The following is a 23,410-nucleotide window of genomic DNA, read 5'->3' on the forward strand; positions in this document are numbered from 1 at the left end:
TCCATGGAATATAACAAAAAGTGTATCTTGAGCCGGTTTCTCAAACTTACCTACCCCACCTTTAAAGCATGGAGACATGTCCCAGTAGAGATACTGAATACAAATATGAAATGTGAAAATGTGTATAATTGGTCCCCTTTAATTAATCTTAAGCCAAAAGAATAAAAAGTGAAAATGTGTTCATTATGTACAGTAACAACATTATGACATGAATAGAAACAACATCATCTCTACTGCACACTGTCCTTTTTTAATAAACAGAGTAAACTATTTTTCCAAAAGAAATATTTATTGAAAACGCAAATGTACATTCGTATGATACAAATCCTCGACTATCCAGGAGGGTCTGTTTGATCTGAATTTAGTCCAGAGAGAAACCTTTATATTGCAATATCAAGCCCTCTTCTGTAAGGAAGGAATACAACCACATCAAATGTTGCAACATGTCTGGCTGGATGTTCTCAGTTAGTCCTAATGCTTCTCTTCTCTCTCTGTATTTGTCCATAAAAATGACAACGTTTGTGCTCTATCAAACTCCAATAAATAAATAAAGTGCTCCACATACAGTTGGGTTTAAATCAGTTAAACACCTCACTAGTGTTGATTATATAAAGTACATTTAAAATCACTAAATATACAGTTGATAGTTGCTTTTTCTAAAATTGATATACTGTATATATATATATAAGAATTTGGTATTGCAAATCATTAAAAAAAGTAAAGATATTTACAAAAAACAAAACACAACATGAGGAATTCTGGGTAAAATATGAATCTCTCTCTCTCTACTTTTAAGTCATGGAAGCACAGGAGCACTCTTAGGTTATGAGCAGAAACAGGGGCTCACCCTTCAAAACAAAATTCAACTTACTTTTCACATTGCTTAACTTTGACCTTTCTCTGCAGTCTGGCAGGGAGGTGGCAGTGCAGCTGTGCAGTGGGGGATTTGGGACCATGCAGAGGTGTTCAAATATTATTTTGATATCAATTAGATATCAAAATAGGGACAATGTGTCTGATGATTAAAAAAATGCCGTAACTACCAAGTGTTTTGTGACTTCCTCTTAAATAATTTGCATTACTTCTTATCTCGTTTAATTTGATATATTAAAGCACATAGGCTTAACTGAGAAAGGCAGCTTTTTGTTTAATACAAAATAGAAGGAAGGGAAGGAATGATGGGAAATGTGTTATTATAATCACATGCCACCAGTCTGCTGCTCATATTTTACAATTAACTTAAAGGAACATTTAAGCTGCACAGTAAATTAACTTAAACCTTTTTTTTTTTTTAAATGTTGATCAATTAAAATCCTCAAAATAGTCATATGAAGGCTTGTTTTACTTCCCTTGAAAGGTAAATATCAAAGGTCACCTTTAGGGCCCTGTCTGCAGCTGGCCTGCAGTACCACCTCTCTGCCAGCAGAGGCAGCAGAACAACTAACTGGAGAGCAAGAGCGTCAGTCATGAAGTCCAGCCAATCCCAGCTCAGTATTCCACTCTCGCAACATCCTAAAGCAACAATGCTGAACTTTCATCTTCCTCTTCATCGTTTTGTGGTTTAAGAGGATGTAGATCTAAACACCATCTGTGTGTGTGTCGGTGCAGTGTGTGTGTTTAGGACCACTGGCAGGAGCAGTCGGTGGGCTCCTGGATGGTGTAGCTGACCCAGGTGGCGTTGCCGCTGCAGTAGAGCTGCACGGAGCGCCGCTGCAGCCCCGTCTCTCTGCAGCACTTACAGAAGCGAGCGTACGTGTTGATGTTGTAGTTGTAGATGCTGGCGGACGGACACTTCCCATCACATGACACGATGTTCACCTGCAGGACACAGAGAGTCAGTGAAAAGGAAGCAGGGCTGCAATAACAGCAAGCACACTCAGTATTTAACGAAGCACAGTTCAAACAAACCAAAACTAAAATGTGTGCTACAGGTGAGGCGGAGTTGCCAACTTCACTTATTATTCTGGCAAATGAAGCCCAAACTGCTCAGATTAATGCTAAAGGAAGATTCTGCCACATTGTTATCTTCATGGGTATCCTTTTAAGTTAAGTGTGTATGTAGATGATGTATTGCTCTCAGAATCTTCTTAATTTGTTCTTGTTTTATTTTGGTATTCATAAATGATGTTATCGACAGTATGTACAGGAAATGAAAAATCTCTAATACACTGCCAGGGATTTTTATTCTACATCTAGAAAAGATATTAACTTTGTTTTGACACAAAACAGGAAGAGAGCAAACAGAAATACAAAAATAAGTGAAATTTCCATGAGCAGGAGAGAATATTATACTTTTCTGTGACTTCTATTTATGAGCTCTATTAATAAGGGCCCGGGCACCCATGCTGCTTGATGGCTTTAGCAGTGATGAACTTAGTAAACTGATATATTTATTTTGTTTCTAAAAAGTTAGTTTCAGACAAAAGGGGGGAGCATTTTTCTAGAAAGTTAACGTTAGTACTGGACAAAGTTTCTGTGCAAACAGCTGTTTACACCGAAATTCAATAGATTTTTAAGCATGGGTTATCTAGCGCCTCATAGTGGACACCAAAGGTAGGGTGACCAGTTGCCACATGCCACATGTGGTTGATTTGGTGGCACACACACAGGACATGATAAATGTTTTAAACATATTTTGTTCATCTGATATTTTTTGAACAAACAATGCAATTATCAAAGGAAGCCTAAGTTAGACATTTCTTATGGGATGGGTTGCTTTTTAGTGCATCACACTCCATGCAATACGTACTTTTGTGCGAGGGCCAGTTCATTGCTGCTTTCAGCTTTAATTTATTTTATAATTTATAAAACCAACTATAGCCCATGGCCATACATTTTCAATGAAAATAAACTGATTTAAAAAAAATGCTTTCAAAATGCTGTCGAACTACACTGATAGAAGAATATAAAGGACAGTTTGCATTTTGTGACTTCCACATAATTTCAAGTTGAGCGCATACAGTATGCAGATGATATAATGCCCTCCCTCACTTATTTTCTTTACCTGTGTTTGAATATTGCTACTGTGTTTTATATGTAGACATTTATTTTTCTTTTGTTCAGAATAAACAAACACAATTAGCAACACATCACAAAAGTCTCATAGCTTACAGGCCTGTTACTGCGACAGTCGTTTTTCCTGATTGTCATCCTCACCGTCACCTTCTGACACGACTTCCCATCTTCTTTGCCTGTTAAAATGACAACAAACCAAATCGGTTGAAATAAAATTGACATGTGATACCCAAAACTAATCATTTGAACTTCTGCATGTAGAGACACAGCAAAACACCAGGAAGGAGAAGAGAAGGTCAGAGATGAAAAAGGATCATGCACAAGCTGTCAAGCTGTTTTAGTGGATGGGTAAGTTTGCTATGACCTAAATAAATCCATTGAGCTTCATGAAAGCAACGAAGGAGAACGTTCCAGTCAGTGAGTAAAGACTAATTTAAGCTTCTTTGAAATTAGAACAAACTCAAATGTCGAAAAAATAAATATAAAGTGATGGTTAGATCATTTACCGGGTACACACGCACACACGATATTTTCATAAATCTTTAGAAATGTGTAAATAATTTAAATGAATTATAGGCCTACTGTTTTTTGTGCATTAAAAAAAATGCAGCCGTGTGTCATTTTGTCTTTTTTGTTACAACTTTAAATTGAAAGTAACTTCCATTTGGCTCATCAATTCACCCAATGTAGCCGCCCCTTTTCCTATTTCTGGTTAAACGCTTATATCTTAGTTCTTCCGGTTTAGCCTTACCAGCATTGAGTGGCAGGATGACAAATCCGAAAATCTTGAATGAGGAAATTTGTTTGTAATAACTCTGTAGTGTCTTGTGGTGTATATGGACCATGCTATGAGGAACTACGAAAAGTAACAACAAATATCTGCCGGTCGGCCTGCCTGCATACTAAAGATGATGTCAACAATTTATCATTACTCTCTCTCACTGTCATAGTCAAAGAAATGTATTCAAAAAAAAGTTAACTTAGAGACCAAACTCAATTAGCCAGCAAACGTTAACTATTTACTATGTTGGCTCTCTATCTAACAAGCTTGTTATCTATCTAACACGCTGGCTATCTAAATATCTATCCATCTATAGATGGAAAAGTCGAGACAACTTGACAACTTGAAAAGGATATGGCATTCCACTAAACTTGAAGAATCTCGTTTAATTTGGCATATTACTCTCAATGAATATAAGAAAGCACTGCGTAAAGCGAGAGCAGCCTACTACTCTTCATTAATAGATGAGAATAAGAATAATGCAAGATTTCTTTTCAGCACTGTAGCCAGGCTGACAGAGAGCCAGAGCTCGATTGAGCCTTCTATTCCCATAGCACTCGGTAGTAATGATTTTATGTGCTTTTTTAACGATAAAATTGTTATTCATAGAAACAAAGTTAATGACCTCTTGCCTTTGACCAGTATAGTGTTATCAACAGCTCCCGGAAACGTAAGTTCTAATATTACACTAGATAGTAAACTAGAATGCTTTTCAGCCATAAACCTTGAACAATTAAATTCAATGATTCTCTCTTCTAAACCATCAACATGTATGTTAGACCCAATTCCAACTAAGCTGTTAAAGGAAGTTTTTCCATTAATTAGCACTTCTTTATTAAATATTATGAATATTTCTTTATTATCAGGCTATGTTCCACAATCATTGAAAGTAGCAGTGATAAAACCGCTTCTTAAAAAGCAAAACCTTGATCCAGAGGTTTTAGCCAACTATAGACCTATTTCTAATCTCCCGTTCCTCTAAAGAAATTCTTGAGAAAGCGGTCGCAAAACAGCTGATTACTTAAAAAACAATGATTTATTTGAAGATTTTCAGTCTGGCTTTAGAACACATCATAGCGCAGAGACAGCTCTGGTTAAAGTCACAAATGACATTCTAATAGCCTCTGACAAGGGACTTGTCTCTATTCTTGTTTTGCTCGATCTCAGTGCTGCATTTGATACTATCGATCATGATATCCTATTGCAAAGACTAGAGCACTTAGTTGGCATAAAGGGAACTGCTTTAGGCTGGTTTAGGTCCTATCTATCTGAACGCTCTCAGCAGAGATGAGGTCGTTACTAAAAAAAAGTAATATATTACTTTTTTTTTTAAAAAAGTAATATATTACACTACTTCGTTACTCTACATAACTCGTTACTTTACTCGTTACTTTACACGCAGGGCCGGCCCGCCCCTCCCTACAGGCAGATCACGCAGACTGCTAAAGTTTCAAATGTTCTCTTTAGTTCAGTTTCCATTGTCGCATAAGACTGATCCAGATAGCTCCTGAATGAATGTTTTCCTATCTGACCATGGCTGTCCTCTGTCTCCTGCTATCTGTATTTTGCGCAGTATATCTCTGAACGATGGTGATTCCACTGTGCAAATGGGCAACATTTCCTCTACTATCAAGGATGCTACAAGCCTGTCCATCTCTGCTTTGGTTACCGGTCCTCAAAATTCAAATTTTCGCTGCTTCGGAGTCGGCGGCGGCGCACTCACAACATCCTCACTCTGGGTTCGGGGGTCCTTAGCTATTAGCTTCACCTTAGCATGTGTTCTTTGCAGGTGTTTGTTGAGGTTTGACGTGGTGTTTACAGCAGTGGATAACAGCTTCTGGCCTCGACACAGTTTGCACCTCACCGTCACATTCCTGTCTATTCTTCGGACAAACTCAAAATAATGGGCATACCTCCACCCCTCGAAAGTTATCGCTGACTCAGCCATGTTTATGCAGCAACTGCACGCGGAGATGTGGACGCGCAAGTCGCGCAGATTACGCACATATAAACCTGCGGCGGAAACCCCTCTTGTCTGTCAGTGTGATTATGACTGATTTTATAAAAGCTATACAACGCGTTACACTACTGTGTTACTGACAAAAGTAATATTATTACAGTAACGCGTGACACCCAACTCTGGCTCTCAGTTTTGTATGTGTCAACGATGAATCTTTCATGCAAACCAAAGTTAGCCATGGAGTGCCACAGGGCTCAGTGCTTGGACCTATTTTGTTCACATTATATATGCTTCCGTAAGGCAATATTATAAGGAATCATTCTGTAAATTTTCATCGTTATGTGGATGATACTCAACTATACTTATCAATCAAGCCTGATGAAATTAATCATCTAAATAAAATTCAAGACTGCCTCAAAAACGTGGATGACTTTAAACTTTTTGATGTTAAACACGGCCAAAACTGAAGTTATTGTACTCGGCCCAAAGAATCTACGAAACAAATGATCTAAAGATATACTAACTATGGATGGCATTAATTTGGCCTCCAGTGAGACTGTAAGGAATCTTGGTTTTATATTTGATCAGAATTTATCCTTAAACGCCCACATAAAATCAATTTCAAGGACCGTCTACTTCCATCTACGTAACATTGCAAAAATCAGGCATATCTTGCTTCAAAACGATGCAGAGAAACTAGTCCATGCATTTGTTACTTCAAGGCTGGATTATTGTAACTCTTTATTATCAGGGTGTACCAAGAAGTCAGTTAAGTCGCTTCAACTGATTCAAAATGCTGCAGCACGTGTACTAACTAGAGTTCGGAAAAGGGACCACATTACTCCTGTTCTGGCTGCCTTACACTGGCTCCCTATAGAACACAGGATAGAATTTAAAATTCTTCTTCTCGCCTACAAAGCCCTTAATGGGCAGGCGCCATCTTACCTTAAATAACTCATTATACCCTACTGTCCTTAGAGGGCATTGCATTCCAAGAATGCAGGGTTGTTGGTTGTTCCTAGAGTCTCTAAAAGTACAATGGGAGCCAGAGCCTTTTCTTATCAAGCTCCACATTTGTGTAATCAGCTTCCAGTTTGTGTTCGGGCGGCAGACACCCTATCCGTTTTTAAGAGTGCGCTTAAGACCTTCCTTTTTGATAAAGCTTATAGTTAGGGCTGATTAGATTCAGCCCCTAGTTTTGCTGCTATAGGCTTAGATTGTTGGGGGACACCTTACTTCTTCCTTCTCTCTGTCTGTACCTGTGTACTCTCATGTTCCGATTAACCCAGCTTCCCCAAATTTCTTTTTGGTGTCTATATACGCTGGGATCCTGAGTCGTGGCTGATCCTGTTGCTGTGGTCCTGAGTCCTGGATCGCGAGCCCTGGATCTTGAGTCGTGGCTGTGCCTGTTGCTGTGGTCCTTGATCATAAGTCCTGGATGGATATCCTCGTGAATTAATCTTCTTATTATAGACACATGCATTTCCAAACATTTGGACTACCTATGTTGTAAATGTATTATCTTTTAAATGTACACACAGCATCTATTGCACGTCTGTCCGTCCTGGTAGAGGGATCCCTCCTCTGTTGCTCTCCCTGAGGTTTCTCCCATTTTTCCCTTTAAACTGTGGGTTTTCTCCGGAAGTTTTTCCTTGTACGATGTGAGGGTCTAAGGACAGAGGGTGTCGTATTGCCATACTGATATTCTGTACAAACTGTGAAGTCCACTGAGACAAATGTAACATTTGTGATATTGGGCTATATAAATAAACATTGATTGATTGATTGATTGATTGATTGATCTATCTATCTATCCATCCATCCATGTGTAAATAAAGCTATCTAACAATCGTCATCTACTGAGTTAGCTAGCTTACATTAGCTATCCATATAACAATCTAGCTAGCGAAATGTTAGCTATCTAGCTAGCTATCACCAAATTGTTGGCTCAATATAAATTGGAGTTATTAAACACCTTATGGGTAGTGCAGACCTGTGTCTACCGTTCAGGACGTGAGAGTTTTTACGAATACATTGTTGACGTGCTTCTTCTTTAAAGCAATCTCATACAGCCAACAGCTCCTCACAGCTCCAAACATCGAAATTCTCAAATATACGTTTTTGGATAAAAAGGAATCACATCAAAATAGTTAGTTTCTTGCCTAAAAAACTTAATAACAGTCAGTGGCTCAGTCAGTAGGGTCTTGGACTGTGAGCCGTAGGGTCGCCGGTTCAAGTCCTCGACCAGACCTAAATATGGAGTGAGGACTGCTACTTGGAGAGGTACCAGTTCACCTCCTGCCCTGCCGTGGTACCCTTGAGCAAGGCACCAGACATCCCCCTTCCCCGCCACTCCCATTGGTCCCCAGGCGCTGTACAATTGCTGCCCACTGCTCCTAGTACTAGACTCCTGGTAGTGGGATGGGTTAAAAGCAGAGAAAAAATGTCACTGTGTTTGCTGCAGTGGCATAGCCACCATAGGGCCAGGCCCACCCAGTTTACTCATTGGCCCACCCTGAGAAAGCTTCGGTGTACTTTTAAAAAAAAATGTATTCACCCATTGAGAATATCCAAGCATTCAAAGTGAAATTCAAGTGAACAAATATCGAGTTGAATTAATGTTGTATGTGTTTTATCCTCTGAACCGAACTCATTTACGGTAAAAACTGGTTGTTGGTTCCGGCGCGCGCCATAGTAAGGTGAGAGAGGCAGAGAGCTGCCTGCAGGGACGTGCTTTTCTGCAAAATGTGCAGACATTTCCCCAGCCCAGGAGCTGAAGGTGCATTTACGAGGGATGGATATGTAGACTGGAAGCACCTGCGTAACTCGTTGGAGAGATGTAAAAAAGTGAGGACCACTGCAAGTCCATGAGCAGGTTTGAATGCTACAACCTATTGTTGCTGTTACCTAGTGCAATAAAAGAGTTACCTAACGATTGTAAATAACCCAATTTGTGTTCTGTGAAACTGAAAATTATATGACATTGTTTTGTTGTGTTGTTCGTTGCAGTTGTACATATGTCTTAAATGTAATTTAGGTTAACTTCCTGTGTTATTTAGATGCTTTTATTTTGAAGGCGAGTTTACGCTGTTGACAGGAAGTTGTTGTTGCTATGGAAACAACGTGACGGAGAAAAGGAGTGGAGATTAATCTACATATAAAGACGGAGAAAGTAAAGGATAAAGTTTATGTTTAAGTTTAGCACCCCCCGAAGAGGCACAAGGTTGGTATTAACTATAATATAAACATGTAGGTTGGGTCCTAATTCGTTTATATGCTGTTTTGTAGCTTTGCTGTCTGTTTACAGTTAACTTTTGGTAGTATGCTAAAGTGATTCTAATACGGATGGAACCTAAATGTATTTGTTATTTTTGTGTCTTTATAGCTCTTACGTTGATATTGGAGATTTCAATGAATTCATATCATCAGTCAAGTCTTCGACCATTATTCAGAGGGAAATTATACAACGATGCTTGGCAATGGGCATTATTATATATTATTATTATAGGCCAGGCCTACTTTAAAGTCATTTTTCCCTCTGGAAAAAGCTGGCCCAACCTATTTTATACAGGCCCGTCCTAAAGTACATTTCTGCCTACGCTACTGGTTTGCTGTGTGCTCTGCATGTGTGACCATCCCTCTTCTTCTTCTTCTTCTTCTTCTTCTTCTTCTTCTTCTTCTTCTTCTTCTTCTTCTTCTTCTTCTTCTTCTTCTTCTTCTTCTTCTTCTTCTTCTTCTTCTTCTTCTTCTTCTTCAAAAGCTTAAAAACTGTTTATTTGCCAAGTATTGGCTGATAAAGATGGCGACGCTATGCAAAGTAATAGCAAATACACTTTAAGCGCAAGTATCAACACATTATATGGCGATGTGGAAATGCCTAGAGCCAGCGAAGAATAAGGGGAATAAGTTAGCGTTGTTAAATATACAGTCGATTGTTTGTTTCAGTGTTTGCACTGATGATACTTTGACAATAAGGATGCATCACATAGCAGCTTCAGTTTACCACACAGCGCCCCCTGGTGGCGGAGCAGCACAGCAGCCGTGGTGCAGCAGCAAGCAGATCTTCTACAGCGGTTACATGAAACACAGGCCCCGTCACCAACCCACATCAGTATCTACTCACACATGCAGACGTCTAAGCCCGACTACTGGGCCACTACCAACAGTACATTGTTGGCAATCAACAATGCACTGCCCAGACAGTGCTAAATTGGGAAAGAGTTTAGCTCTCGTACATGTACGTGATCCACAGGGATGGACGGGGGTAAATAATTAATTGTGACTGTCCTCTCAAGTGTGCCATCATTTTTGGCCCATATGAAGGATTGTGTCCTCGCCTCCTTTTTGAGGTGATAAATCACCTTTAATTCCTTTGTTTTAAGATTTTAAAAAGGTAAATCCCTAAAAGAGAAAGAGAATGTAACTGCTTAATGAAGCAAGGTTAATGCAACATTTGCACCATGATTGATTTAAACATATATTTTTTCATTTTGTTACCCTGTTTTGGCTTTATTCTACTGATTTTTGTTTCACTCAGACCCTGAAATGAGACAGCACTTGAGAGGACGATTCTGGTAGGTTGCAGTAAGACTTCCTGTGTGTTTTATCATAATGTCATTTTTTTTTGTTGGAGGGAGTACATTGTTGAATATCAACAATGGCACTGACAAGCCTTGTTGTTTTGGTACCTCGTTCACAGTTTGTGTTAACTGTGGGAGTCAGGGGGCTAACGGGGAAAGGGAACAGAGAGAATCCAGTACCTGGTGGGATTGGTACATGAGGGTAAGCTGCAGCACATAAACCACAAACCCACTTGCATTTGATCAGATGTTTTTCAGTGACTCATACATCTATCTTTTGGCACTTTGAAAAAGATATCCATTGTCATTTTTTCCGAAATCACTGAAAAGCACACTGACATTGACTAACCTGAATAAACAGCAAACAAAATGTTACAGCTAGGATCCAATTCAGAAACTGTGATTGAATATTCTGGAATGAAATGGACAAACTGAAGGGCAAACATGTTGGAAACATGTTGAGCGGCAGGTGGAGGCGCTCTTCAGTGTCAGCTGCAGCCTACAGCTCTACACTAACTACACAACTGCTGCTATGCTCAGATCAGATACTCACATGTTTTGCAGCATCCGTCCATGTAACTTATGACCGTTCCACCGATCTGAGTGCAGATGAGAGTAAACATGATAAGGAATAATTTGACAAAACGTTTTTTCTGTGAGAAACCTTATGCCTTTTTATCAGAGTTTGTTGTTTGAAAGTTGATATTCTTTGACTGAAATCATTGATGACTCTAATTTGAGGTGTTGTGTATTTATCACCTGAAAAAGCTTTAAGAACAGTGGTTCTCACACTTTTTCAAGTTACACTACAAAAACTTGCTTAAGTTAAGGGCCCAATTGTGCATTTTTGAGTTTTCCTGTTATATTGTGTGTTAGTAAAGAGCAGGCATAAGAGTTACCTCTCACTGCTCCTTTACATCATGGTCCAAACTGCGCTAAGTGTACAGATGTTGTATGAATTATCTACCTTGATTGGAACAAATAAAGGGAAATGAAAATAATATTTGTTTGTGCATGTAAATGGTCTGCAAAGGCTAAAATCCCAAAGTTACCTCCAGAGGGAGTTTCTCTATCACTCACTCCCGCATGCCTGAAAGGACCTAAGAACTGTCACTCTTTGTCCCTCCTTATTACCCCATTACACACAATAAATATGTAAAAAATATAGTTTTGCCAGTTTTATGTTAATATCACACTCATTCCTTTGTGTGTATGTGTGTGATGCCTCAAGCTGACCTTCATACACTCTGTTTCGTTGAAAGGTGGGCAGCTGAAGGAATAGGAGATCAGCGTGGGTCCAGACAGAGTATCTGTGCAGTCAAACTTCATGCAGTTTGATACCCAGGACTTCCCTGGCTGAAAACACACCGATATCATCAACAACATTACCTTAGGTGTACAGTATAAATACTACTAATAATAATAGATAACGTGACTTCGACTACGGAATGAGACTGCGTTTCAGGATTGTCTAAGACCTGTTGAGACAAGGTCATCGTTCAAAACAAATGGTGGTAATGTTCATTTTAAATTGAAAGATACACCATTTTCTTTCAAAAACATTATGGTTTTATCAGCAGATAGTTTGCACAGTTATCATAGAGATTCCCTGTTTTATACAGTACAGGGAATTACATGTGGTCACATACTGTTCAGCACTTGGCTTGGGTCTCGATATAATGACTGATGAAACTACCTGCTGATCAAGACTGTGACTCGATTGAAAGCTCCAGAAGAAAGCTATTAAGTAGATCTGGTATTCAAAATGTTCCCAAGTCGTCCTTTGTACAGAACTCACGTTGGTTCAGTTACTTGGTTTAAATAACAGATTATTTAAGAAAATACTCAGAAGTAGTGTTTATTAGTAATATACAATTATTGTATAATAGTCGACTTCCTACCTTATAGAGAACTGTTGTGCCGTTCTCGTGTGCGTAGATGCAGGAAATATTCTTACAAACACCGCAGCACGTCGTCTGGTCCTTTGGAGGAATGTAAATCTGATTCTGAAGAACACAACGTTTTGTGAAACGATGAAAAGAAAAGAAAATCAGCAAGAAAATAAGAGATTATACTGTATATGAAGATATGTGTTTATTTACATATAGATATGTGAGTATGTGTGTTTCTCTCCCACTGTAATGAGTGCCGCTGTCCAGATTCACAGATATTTGTTATGCCGACATGTTTGTCCCTTTCAGTGAATGATATGAAAAATGTTTTTATTTAAAAATATTTTGTATAATAATTCTATTATGAATCCATATTACTTTGTATGTACTTTGTATGTGTGTACTGTAGGTTTGTTGTGCGTGATTGTGTTCTTACTGGCTGGCAGTGGGCGGAGCAGTTGAGGCTGCTGGAGCGCAGCAGGTGGAAGCCGCTCGCCGGGTCCAGGCTCCGGCTGCACGTCCTGCTGTGACACAGGCCGTCGTCCTGGTGATCCACCAGAGTCTGACCCGGTCTCAGGACGCCACGCTCCCCAAACACACACACCGCCTCTCGCACTGAACACACACACAATAATGGCAAAGGTCAGCGGTCAATGTCTCAATGTTAGATGTCAATTAATATAATCAATAATTAAAACGTTTTTAACTTTTTGTACTTTTCTTCATGTTAATTATTTTAGTGCTTTTAACATTTCTAAATTGCAATACATTTCCTTGCTTTTGGAAAAATATATTTTTGATTCTCTATCGAATGAATTTGCTGTTCTTACCACACTTATATCTTTTGCAGGCGCACCGGTTCTGTGGGTCAGATAGGAAGGCCCGGTCCAGTTGGGCGGCCTCTCCCTGCAGAACACAAAGTGACCAAACTGGGTTCACAATTCACATAGAATATAACACACATGGAATCAAGGACACAGATGAACAGAAATTACTTCAGAAATGGCACAAACAAATACGAGAGTACGTGAGAATACAAACTGTAAATACAGTTATAAATAGATAGTATATAATATACATCATCACATGTCCTAAACACACTTAATAAATAAGTAATGACTTACCAGGCCACATTTTGGCGAGGTCATCTTATCGCAGGAGCACTCTGAAAATAAAAAGTGTGACTGGTCATTATCTTTACATTTCAGACTGTACAGCTTTAAACCAAATTCTACACTGTCATGTACAATGTCCCAAGTCAAGGTAAAATCAAAACTATTTAAAATGCAGGTGGCAATTTTTTCTGTGGGAGGTTTTTAATAGTCGTACCGCATGTTTGGTTAGGACAGCAGCGACTCGGACTGGACCCAGACACCACCGACATCCCAACAGGACAACTGAGCTGAGGGCACCTGTAGGGCTCACACACTGCACACACACACACAAAGCTAAAATATGCCAGTCATTTATGAATTCATAGCATGATGTATTCAATAGAGCGAACCCTGACACTAACTCTCATCACACCCAATTCACATTGCACGCTACATTAATGTAAAGTCTCTTTTTCATCACAATTCATTACATAAAAGGTTCAGTTGGCACCTTTTATTAAAGTTTCCAACTGTGCCTTTACCAACACCTTTTGGATTATAATGTCACTGCACATATTCTCTCACATGTTTGCACATTCCCTGGTCCATTTTTAGCACTTGCAAAACTGTACAGCTGTCGCATTGATACATTGTGTTTATATATTTTTTATATTTTTATTTGTAACTATTATATTGTATTTAGCTTCCTGTGAAGCATTATCTTTTATTTGCTTTCACTATCTTTATTGTTATGCACCAAAACAGCAAAGCAAATATAACCCTTACTCTGGTTCCAAACTTATGAACCAAATATGAGATTTTTAACAGAAATCCTCATCTTATTTTTCAAATGTTGAAATGTCCACCCTGTAAATATAGAAATAGAAAAAGGTAACAAAAATGACAAAGTGTGTGTTTGTTCCCTGACCACATTGGTAGGCGGGGCAGCATCGGTCCGTGGTGTTAGCGTCCACTGTCAGCACCTCGCCGTCATGGCAGAGAGGAGGCATCTCCGCGCAGGAAGAACATACTGCATGAAACACACACATCATTCATCACACTGATGGCTTCAAGCTAACCTGCTAAAGTTACCCTCATCATAAAATAAGAAACAGAAGATGGCAGTTCATTTCTGTACTGACTGCAGATGTAAGCAAGGCAGCAGCTGCCGTCGGCTCTGGTGGCGATCAGCGTCTGGTCCTCTCTGCACGACGGAACTTCCGACTCACAGAGTTCAGGATCACACTCTGCAAAAAATAAAATATTAAAGTAATAGGAAATATATATTTTAGGAAATATCCTTATTCGCTTTCTTGTCCAGAATTATATACAAATGTGACTGTTCCCATATCTGTACATTCAAGATTAAACCGGTGACGATTAGCTAAGCTTAGCATTAAGAGTCAAAATGGTGGGAAACAGCTAGCCTGGCACTGTCCAAAGGTTAAAACATCTCTAAAGCTCCTGAAATCAACAGGTTATATATCCAACATGAAAACAAATATTGACATCTTGTATTTTTTTTATTTATCTAACAATTCATTGCACTTTTAAAGAGCTGAGAAATGTTATTTATTATTTTGTTGTTGTAGTTCTCATTTTGGACACATGAGGAGGAAGTCCACCACTCCCCCTGCTTGAAATAAAACCATTTATGTTTGGTAGACAAAAGGATGACATGACAGTAAAGTTACATAACTTGCTAACACACAGTATATTAACCTTGTTTTCAGAGTGAATGGAAAAATGACCTAGAAAAAAACATGGGTGTGTTTGATAGTGGTGCACTTCAGCCTCTTGTGGCACAAATCAGCATTACAACACAAGAGAAAAATATTCTGATGAAAAAAAAAGAATCACCTGCCAAACTTTTTCACCCACCTGTTTTAACAGATTAAAAAAATCTTACCCTAACCCTCAAGTACAATAACACAGTAGATAAGATGTCTGTTTTCACTTTAAGTCAGACAAAGAAAATGGGTCACCAGAATTTTTGATTTCTTCACTTTCCTCTCAGAGCTTCCGTACATCGAAGATGGAGAACATCACATCTGACACAGCTCATCCGTTTGACAACAAAAATAAAGCCATCACTTTACTGATCGGCGAGGAGACTCACCACAGATGAAGTCCGGACAGCAGGAGTCCTGTCTGTAGTACGACACCACCTTCTCTCCGTATTTACACTCAGGAGGGAGCAGGTCACACATGCTCTGGTTACACACTGTAAACAAAAAAACACATGCAATGAGCCTTCGATTTGATGCTGTTCTCTAGCAGATTTTAAATCAGGGTGCAGGAACTCTGGTGGCCTCACCACAGACTTTCTGCGGGCAGCAACTGGTGTCGTCTGCCAGGCTGATGATCACCTCCCCTGCCCGACGGCACACCAGGGACAGCATGTTGGAGCAGTTGTACTCCACGGGAACGATGGTGTCGTTGTCGCAGCGATACATGCAGCATGCATCTTTGGAGGCTTTCCACACCTCACCGTTTGCACGAGGAAATCCAGAACTGTCAGTGCAGGCTGCAGACACACACACACACACACACACACACACACACACACACACACACACACACACACACACACACACACACACACACACACACACACACACACACACACAGCATTATTTTTAGTTTATGGTTTGTCATTTCAAGAGTGTACAAAAAAGCACTGTTTAAAAAGATAATGACAAGTTCCCTTAACAATCTCATGCCTTAGTAATTTGCCTCGAGTTCAAGATCTCTTTCTCTCCCCTACAGGGAGTGGAGTGTGTCTTACCACACTTCTCATGTGAGATGCAGATGGCAGAGTACGGCCGGTGGAGGAGCGTTCCCGCGGGGCACACGCAGCCTTCAGTCAGGCCTGAACACTGATCCGGGTCCGCATCAAAGTCATGGTTGGGGCAGGACTGAGAGGTGCAGGCCGGCAGACAGGCCTGATACCGCAGAGTGTCGGGACACATAAACGCTGCAGGATGACACACAACAACTATGTCAGTCCCTTAAACGCATCACTTTACTTTAGAATTAGGAGTTTCATATATAATGGTGTTAATGATATCAGTCATATTTAAACATTTAAGTATTTATGTAAAAATGATAGGATTGTGTAAATTATCAAGTGACTCTTGAATTCCACTTTTTTCAAATTATGGTTGGAGACCATATTAGACAAAATGAATGATAACCTTTTTTATTACATTTTTCTATAGATATCAATATAATATCACAAAAGTGTATTATTTTGGTCACAATGATTGTGTAGCATTAATTAAAAGGTGTCACCAAAACTCCAGGTACTAATAACTATGATAACATGAACATTGCCAACAGATCAAATCAAACACAAATGATTGTGAATGATATTTAACCAGATGTTATACCAGCAATATTTGGATGGCTCATTGTCAGAGTCACATTATTTTAAGGCTCTGTTAAAGGAAGAAATCTTACGGCAGTAATCTGGAGTCCTCCATTCAATGCAGATGTTGAATTTGTGGCAAGAAGCCACGTAGGCAGCCAGCGCAACACACTGGTTGTTGACGTACTCTGCATCTCGTACCCAAACCTCACAAAATGTGCTTGGAGGGACCTGGACACAATAAAACACACACATAGATAATGCTTATTATGTTAAGATTAAGGCTGATAAATGAAATACATTAGGATTTTTGTAACTTGTATTTAGTAATTTTTTGTGTCCAAAAATACATCTTTAACAGCAGACTGTCTAAGTTTCAAGCTAACACTGCTCTTGTGTGAGGAGAGGAACCTGAAAAAAGGTTTACAGATTAACATACGAAGGCGTGGCAGGGGGAGAAGGCGTCGCTCTGCAGCATGTGCATGCAGCCGGAGCAGTTGCTGGTGGAGCAGTTGAGCTCGCGGCTGCGGCTGCGGCTGATGTAGCTGGTGGTGTTGGGAACCTGCCAACTATCGATGAAAATAGCCGGATCCTCGCTTGGGCCCACAGTGGTGCCGTTGGCCATCATCAGGTCATTTGTTGGGTCTCCATCACAGAAACCTGGATTGGATGCGAGAGAGGGTTGAAAGAAATACCAAAGATTCAGTCATAATATATGAATACCTGAGCATAGACTTTATGTGGATTTCGCTTCCAGATGTAATTGTTTTGTTCTTTGTTTGTGATCACTCTTGTAAGGAGAAACTGTGAGCAGCACATCATACAGGTGTTTAAGGAGAAACGTACAGTATTTTGTATAATGAAAATTGTTTGCAGAGTACAACTACTCTTACCACAGAGGCCCATCGTTTGAAGCTTGTTGCTGGAGCTGTCTGTGTCGATCACCATCATGCCCGTGCTGTGGTACCACTGCAGCTTGAGACCAGATGGGCTGCGGATCAGGTACATGTTCCCTGTGTCGTATATCTCAAAGCCAAACTTTTTGAATCGAGGCTTGGCGTAGCGAGAGTTGACGTAGAGCTGGAAGAGTGCATGTGATATAACATAGTCTTATTAGTTTTAGAAATAAATATTAAGCTTATGTGAAAGTTAATATACAAAGTAATAATCAAGAAAAGGGTGACTCTTACCCTCCTCTGCAACCTGTTGATTATGATGTGGTTGGATTTGTGCGTGATGTTGAGTGCCACCAAACAGAGGTTGGTGAAATTCCAAAGAAGCTTTGGAAAGAAAACCAGGTCAAAATGGAAGACAATCAATTAAGTCACTTCAATTTAAAATCCCTTTACGGGAACCTGCTAAGTCAGATATTGACTCACATTTGACTCTGAATCAGCAGGGCACTCCTGAACCAGTATGCTGATGGTCTCATTGGGCAACTGGGTCACTATGTATGAGGCAGCCTTGTAGATGGCAACGCTGTTCCCATCAAATGTGATAACATTCAGATCTGGAAACATCGAGCAGCGACCTAGAGCACACAGGAGAGACATCAATGAATGAACACTGGTTTGGAGAAATGTCAAAACTAGGACATGTACTGTCATTGGATGTGTGTTTGTTTTCCTCACATGGACAGTCCCACTTTGGGCAGCATTTGTCTCCATTGACCAGTATGGCAAAGCCAAGCAGTCCGCAGTTCAGAGGTTCAGAGGTGAAGGGGCAGCTTTGAGATTTGTTGAACAGGACAAGCTGGTTGTTAACGCAGATGTACTTTGTGCATTCATCCACTATCTCTGCATACGGAGGCTGAAAGGCAGGAAGTCAAAAAGTCAAAATCCAGAAGTCGCAAAAGAAAAATGTAAAAACAGAGATGTTTGTAAGCAGAATATAAAACTAACATTGAGTGCATCGTAAGGTAAGGATTGACTTAACAGACAATTGACCTAAACTTTATTGGCTACATATCTGGGAAAATATCAACTCATAGGCTTTTTTTTCTGAAACTTGTAATACCATGGCCTGTTTCAGCAAGAGGAATTGGCTACAATGATGTGTCATATACTGTAATTTAAGCTTTAAATTACCTCTTATTTTGAAATGTCTAAAATAAAGATGTATAATGTCAACCTACAATGCAACTCCTTGTTGGTGATACAGCCAAAGACGTTGTCGACTCTACTGTGTGTCTGGTTGTTTCCATCGTCGTGTGAGGTAAAGTCAGTGCAGGAGGCGTGGTTGCACCTGGACTTGTACGATTGACTTTGTCCTGCTCAGTAGCTTGGACCGAGGTTGCTGCTGGATGTGAAGAAGTTGATGGTGTGTGAATACCGGGTGTCTGGGTGGAGATCAGGTGTGTATCATGTGGAGGCGTCACCGATTTGGATGTGGATGCTGAAACTTCCTTCTCTTTGGTTGTCATGGTTTTCTCAGAGCTGGTTGTCTCTTGGTTGGTGGTTGTTGGAGCGGCTGTAGAGGTGACCGGTGTCAGAGTAGGAGAAGGGGCTGGAACGGGTAAGGTGGGCAAGATGGGAACTGCTGGGGTTGTTTCAGCAAGTTCTGTCTTGCTCGTTGGGGCCACGGACTCTGCAGTTGTTGGAACAGTTCTAAACGGTTCTCTTGACGTGGTCATTGCGCCATGGCTTGGTTTGACAGTTGGTGGGCCAAGAGTGGTCCATATGGAAGATACTTCTGGTACACTTGTTGTTAATGTGACCCTTGCTGTGGCTGGCCTGGTGGTTGACCTCTCAATCGACGTGATTCTGGGTGTAACTTGAGGTGTTGTTCTTAAAGTGGTCGTCCGTGCAATGGTGGTAGTTGTTGTAGCTGGTGTAGCTTTAGCAGTTGACACCAATCGGGTGGTGACTTTCTCCTGGAAAGTGGTTGGCCTTGGAACTGCGGTGGAAGTAGTTCTTGTGTGCAGGGGAGACCAAGATGGAGGTGGTGTCGTTGTAGTTCTTGTTGACACTTCCACCCTGCCAGTCACTGGAAGTGTCGTCTCTGTAATAGGTTGCACAATTACAGGTCTGAGCGTCGTGGTCACAATATCTGGTGGAGCTCTTGTAGAGATGGTGGTGAGAAGTGTCTCAGGACTACCAGGTGCAGGTGAATGTGAGGGTGTGGCCAGTTTCCTCGTTGTAGTGGCTGCTATTTCTGAAGTTGAGATTTCAGGCGACGTTGTAGTTTTGGTGGTCGGGGCTAGGGCAGCAGCTGATGTTGCAGAGGTTTCAACCTGATTTGATGTCACGGGAATCTGAGGCACTGAAGTAGTTTTTGTAGAAGTTACTTCATGAATGAAAGTAGTGACCACTGGCGTTGTCTTCACTGTAGGGCTGTAGAATGGGGTGGAGAAGGTCTCCCATTGGGGTGGGACCCACGGCTCAGAGGTCCGTACAGTAGACGCAGGAGAGGAGGAGCTCTCAGTGGTTGGTAAAAGTGGTACAGCAGTGGTTTGTGTAGGAGACACCAGCGGTACAGTTGATTTTGTTGTGGCAGTAGGACCTCTGGACACTGTGGTTGCTTCTGGAACATCTGGGGGGCTTGAAGTTGTGGTCTTAGTTGTTTCTTCTGTTGGGACAGCAGTAGACCAGGAGGTTCTCTCAGCATAGGTTTTGGTAGTGGGCACTGGAGAAGTTGTGGTAATCTTCAAAGGGGGAGGGACAGAAACTGTTGTCGTAGCTAAAGGTATTTCACTCACAGTAGATTCAAGTATGGACACTTGCTTTGTCGATGTTCCCCAGTTTGAGGTAGGAGCAGATGGTGCAGATGTGGTCTGAACAACCTGGATAGGGGTTGACATTGGTAACTCAGGAACAATTGTTGTAGAGGTTTTGAGTTCAGCAGGAGTAATGGACGGAATCTTCTCTGTAATAGAAGTTGCTGATGTTGTCTCTGGACTTTCGTACAGTGTTGTTTTACTAGTGGCGAAAGGTGCAACTGGTGTGACTGATTCTGTGGTTCTGGTTGAAGTGACTTTTGGCAACGATACAGTTCCTGTTTCGGCAGAATGCCAGGTTGGCAGAGGGGAGTAGGTTGTGGAGGCTGTGCTTGGTAAACCAGGAGCGATGGGTCTAGTTGTTGTTGAGGGTAGTCGTTCCACTGTTACAGTCTTTGTGCTGGTTTCTGTGTATGCAGTGGTAGTAGTACTGGGTACAGTAGTCCTGTCTGTTACTGTAGACATCTCTGACACTACTGCAGGCCTTGGACTAGACGTGGTTAATATCGGAGTAACTGCTGATGAATGTGTTGTAGCCTCCGTGGTTGCTTTGGTTGGATGCAAGGCAATGGGAGGAGGGTTACTTATGGTGGTTGGCTGTACAATGGAGCTTGTGATCTGTGCTGCAGGGGTAGGTGGTTGCAGGGTTGTGGCAGTGGTTGTGAAGAGTGTCTTCGGGAGGTCGGAGGGCTTGGTAGTGGAGGTGACCCAGAATAGAGCCGTGATGGCAAAAGGAGCGCTGCTCGTCTTGGACGTGCTGGGACCGAAGGGGCTGGTAGTGGACCTCACAGCTCCAGTTGTCCATGCTGTTGTACCTGCTACAGTGGTGGACGAGGCTTCAGTCACTTTAACGGTAGACAGCGGCTCCTCCACATCTGGCCTGACAGTTGGGGGCATTGGAGGTCCTGCTGTTATAGCAAGTTCAGTAGTTGCCGAAGTTGAGACAGCTACAGGAAGGATGGGCTCGCCAGGGGCGGGTGGTGCCTGTGACAAGGTCGTCTGTGTGCCATCAACAGGACTAGTTGTGGTAATTTTAGTGGTAGGACCAGTGTGTTGAGGGGTAGAGGATGCAGTGGCGATGGTGGTGGACTGGAGGTGGATGGTGGTGGACTGGAGGTGGATGGTGGTGGTCTGGAGGTGGGTGGTGGAGGGAGCAATGCCTCTGGTGGTTTCAGAAGTGACAGCTGCAGAGGTCAGTGGAGCAGTGGATGGCGTTACAGGCTGCACAGTAACTGGAACTTTAATGCCTGAACCCAAACAATAAAATGTGTGTTAGAGAAGCAGTGAGATTGACAGAGACACAGTTTATACCTAACCAATAACTGTCACAGTTTTTTTATTTAATTGCCTCCTACTTTCAAACACTGTAACCCTGCCACAACAATCTAACAACACAACATCCTGTTTTACTTAAAAATCTGAAACATTTCACATGCAATACACCACTGAAATCAATCAGTGGATACTCACAGTCTTCAACATAGACACACCGACGGGTGATCTCATCCAATACCATGTGTGGGGGGCAGACAGGAAGGCAGCCTTCCACTCTGTACACAGAGCAACAAGGAAAAGCCATTAAAAAAAGAATGGTGATAGACTAAATTAATATGTGGAGGGGAATCATTCTTATTACTCACTTAAAATAAATACAACATTTAAAGCTTATTGGTAAAATAAGCTCCATCAGATCACAGGTGAATGACATTAGATATCTAAATCCAGTAGAGAGTATGTACAGGACATCAGGACGGCAGATAGCTTGCACATCTTCCGGCGCAAACTGAAAACTCATCTCTTTCGACTCCACTTCGAGCGATAGAACTATTAACGAAGCACTTTTATACTAATAAAGGACTGGCTTACCTAAAGCCAGTTGAGTAGCACTTGAAATGTTTGGCTCTATGAAACCTGATGTACTTATATGATTCTGTTTTCTTCAAGTATGTATTTTGTTGGTCGAACGCACTTATTGTAAGTCGCTTTGGATAAAAGCGTCAGCTAAATGCAATGTAATGTAATGTACAAACAGTTTGAGATGAGTTGAGTTATGGAAAAGGTCAAAGGTCTCACTGTGGGATGCTGACGCAGGCTTCAGCTGACGGGTCACTGCAGGTCTTGAAGCAGGGGATGACGCAGGAATCATACCTCCACTGACACCGAGGACCAGGGGGGGCATCCGGGCTGGGGCCTAATGAAAAACAAAATACAACAAATATCAGTGTCACAAGACTGTTGTTTCTCAAAGGCCCTGTTAACCCTTAAATGGGCATTCACATGGTTTTAATGGTTGCATTACATTAATTGAAATTAAATATTCGATGTATCGTCATGTCATACACATGACAAACTTGGTATCTTTTGAAAATGTGGACCATAAATTACATTTTAAATAAAGTTCAGGGTTTTTGAACAATGCTTTGCAACAATGCATAGCATTAATGAAACTAGGTTGCTGAAAAAGTGTTAAAATATCATTTAAAGTCTCGATTAAACTTATTATACAGTGTTAATACAAGATACAATCACTCTGATGACACCTCAGTCTGCAGGGAATCTTTTATAAGAAGTTCCTAATCTAGCCTGGATAAAAGCGATCCTTAAATGTTTTTCCCAGACCAGTAATGTGATGAACTTAGAAAGCCAATTTCTGTCCGTCTGTCTGAAGGCTGGACTTCATCCCTGGCTCTGAATGTGTTCGGCATTCACTGTCGTCAGCAGGAAATCCAATCTGCTATTGGCTCAGAGGCCATTTCCATAAACTAACAGAAAGGCTGCTGTATTTTTAGCATCAGTGATTAGCCTAGGCTGCTATGCAGCCGGAGGAGTCAGTAGTCTTGACCTTTGAACCCTGATGGCCAGCTGAACCCTGAGCAAAGTTTCCTGAATCCTCACTGAGGTTTAAAAATATCACTAAAACCTCAACATGCCATTTACTATCTGTGTCTCCAATTATTGTCAGGTCAACATCAAAGTTTACGAACAGTGTGTTGAAAAGGAAGC

General features: G+C 41.0%; 1 protein-coding gene across 1 annotated transcript in view; it reads right to left on the reverse strand.

Annotated features, from left to right (window-relative positions):
- Positions 1 to 231: 231 nt before the first annotated feature.
- The window catches only part of otog (otogelin), a 64,810-nt gene continuing 41,631 nt past the window's right edge, over positions 232 to 23,410 (reverse strand). Inside the window, exons 32-54 of the mRNA XM_034237246.1 lie at positions 22,481 to 22,598; positions 21,878 to 21,957; positions 18,827 to 21,654; positions 18,324 to 18,501; positions 18,072 to 18,223; positions 17,883 to 17,972; positions 17,586 to 17,772; positions 17,132 to 17,352; positions 16,785 to 16,923; positions 16,111 to 16,299; positions 15,640 to 15,849; positions 15,442 to 15,546; positions 14,465 to 14,569; positions 14,251 to 14,352; positions 13,558 to 13,656; positions 13,353 to 13,393; positions 13,059 to 13,134; positions 12,665 to 12,843; positions 12,238 to 12,342; positions 11,573 to 11,692; positions 10,890 to 10,935; positions 3,112 to 3,191; positions 232 to 1,818 (exon numbers count right to left, since the gene is read on the reverse strand). Coding sequence (XP_034093137.1) covers positions 1,618 to 1,818; positions 3,112 to 3,191; positions 10,890 to 10,935; positions 11,573 to 11,692; positions 12,238 to 12,342; positions 12,665 to 12,843; positions 13,059 to 13,134; positions 13,353 to 13,393; positions 13,558 to 13,656; positions 14,251 to 14,352; positions 14,465 to 14,569; positions 15,442 to 15,546; positions 15,640 to 15,849; positions 16,111 to 16,299; positions 16,785 to 16,923; positions 17,132 to 17,352; positions 17,586 to 17,772; positions 17,883 to 17,972; positions 18,072 to 18,223; positions 18,324 to 18,501; positions 18,827 to 21,654; positions 21,878 to 21,957; positions 22,481 to 22,598 — 5,651 coding nt within the window. The 3' untranslated portion in view covers positions 232 to 1,617. The remainder of the gene's footprint in view (positions 1,819 to 3,111; positions 3,192 to 10,889; positions 10,936 to 11,572; positions 11,693 to 12,237; positions 12,343 to 12,664; positions 12,844 to 13,058; positions 13,135 to 13,352; positions 13,394 to 13,557; positions 13,657 to 14,250; positions 14,353 to 14,464; positions 14,570 to 15,441; positions 15,547 to 15,639; positions 15,850 to 16,110; positions 16,300 to 16,784; positions 16,924 to 17,131; positions 17,353 to 17,585; positions 17,773 to 17,882; positions 17,973 to 18,071; positions 18,224 to 18,323; positions 18,502 to 18,826; positions 21,655 to 21,877; positions 21,958 to 22,480; positions 22,599 to 23,410) is intronic.

The sequence above is a fragment of the Gymnodraco acuticeps genome, unplaced genomic scaffold (genome assembly GCF_902827175.1).
Source record: "Gymnodraco acuticeps unplaced genomic scaffold, fGymAcu1.1, whole genome shotgun sequence".
NCBI lineage: Eukaryota > Metazoa > Chordata > Actinopteri > Perciformes > Bathydraconidae > Gymnodraco > Gymnodraco acuticeps.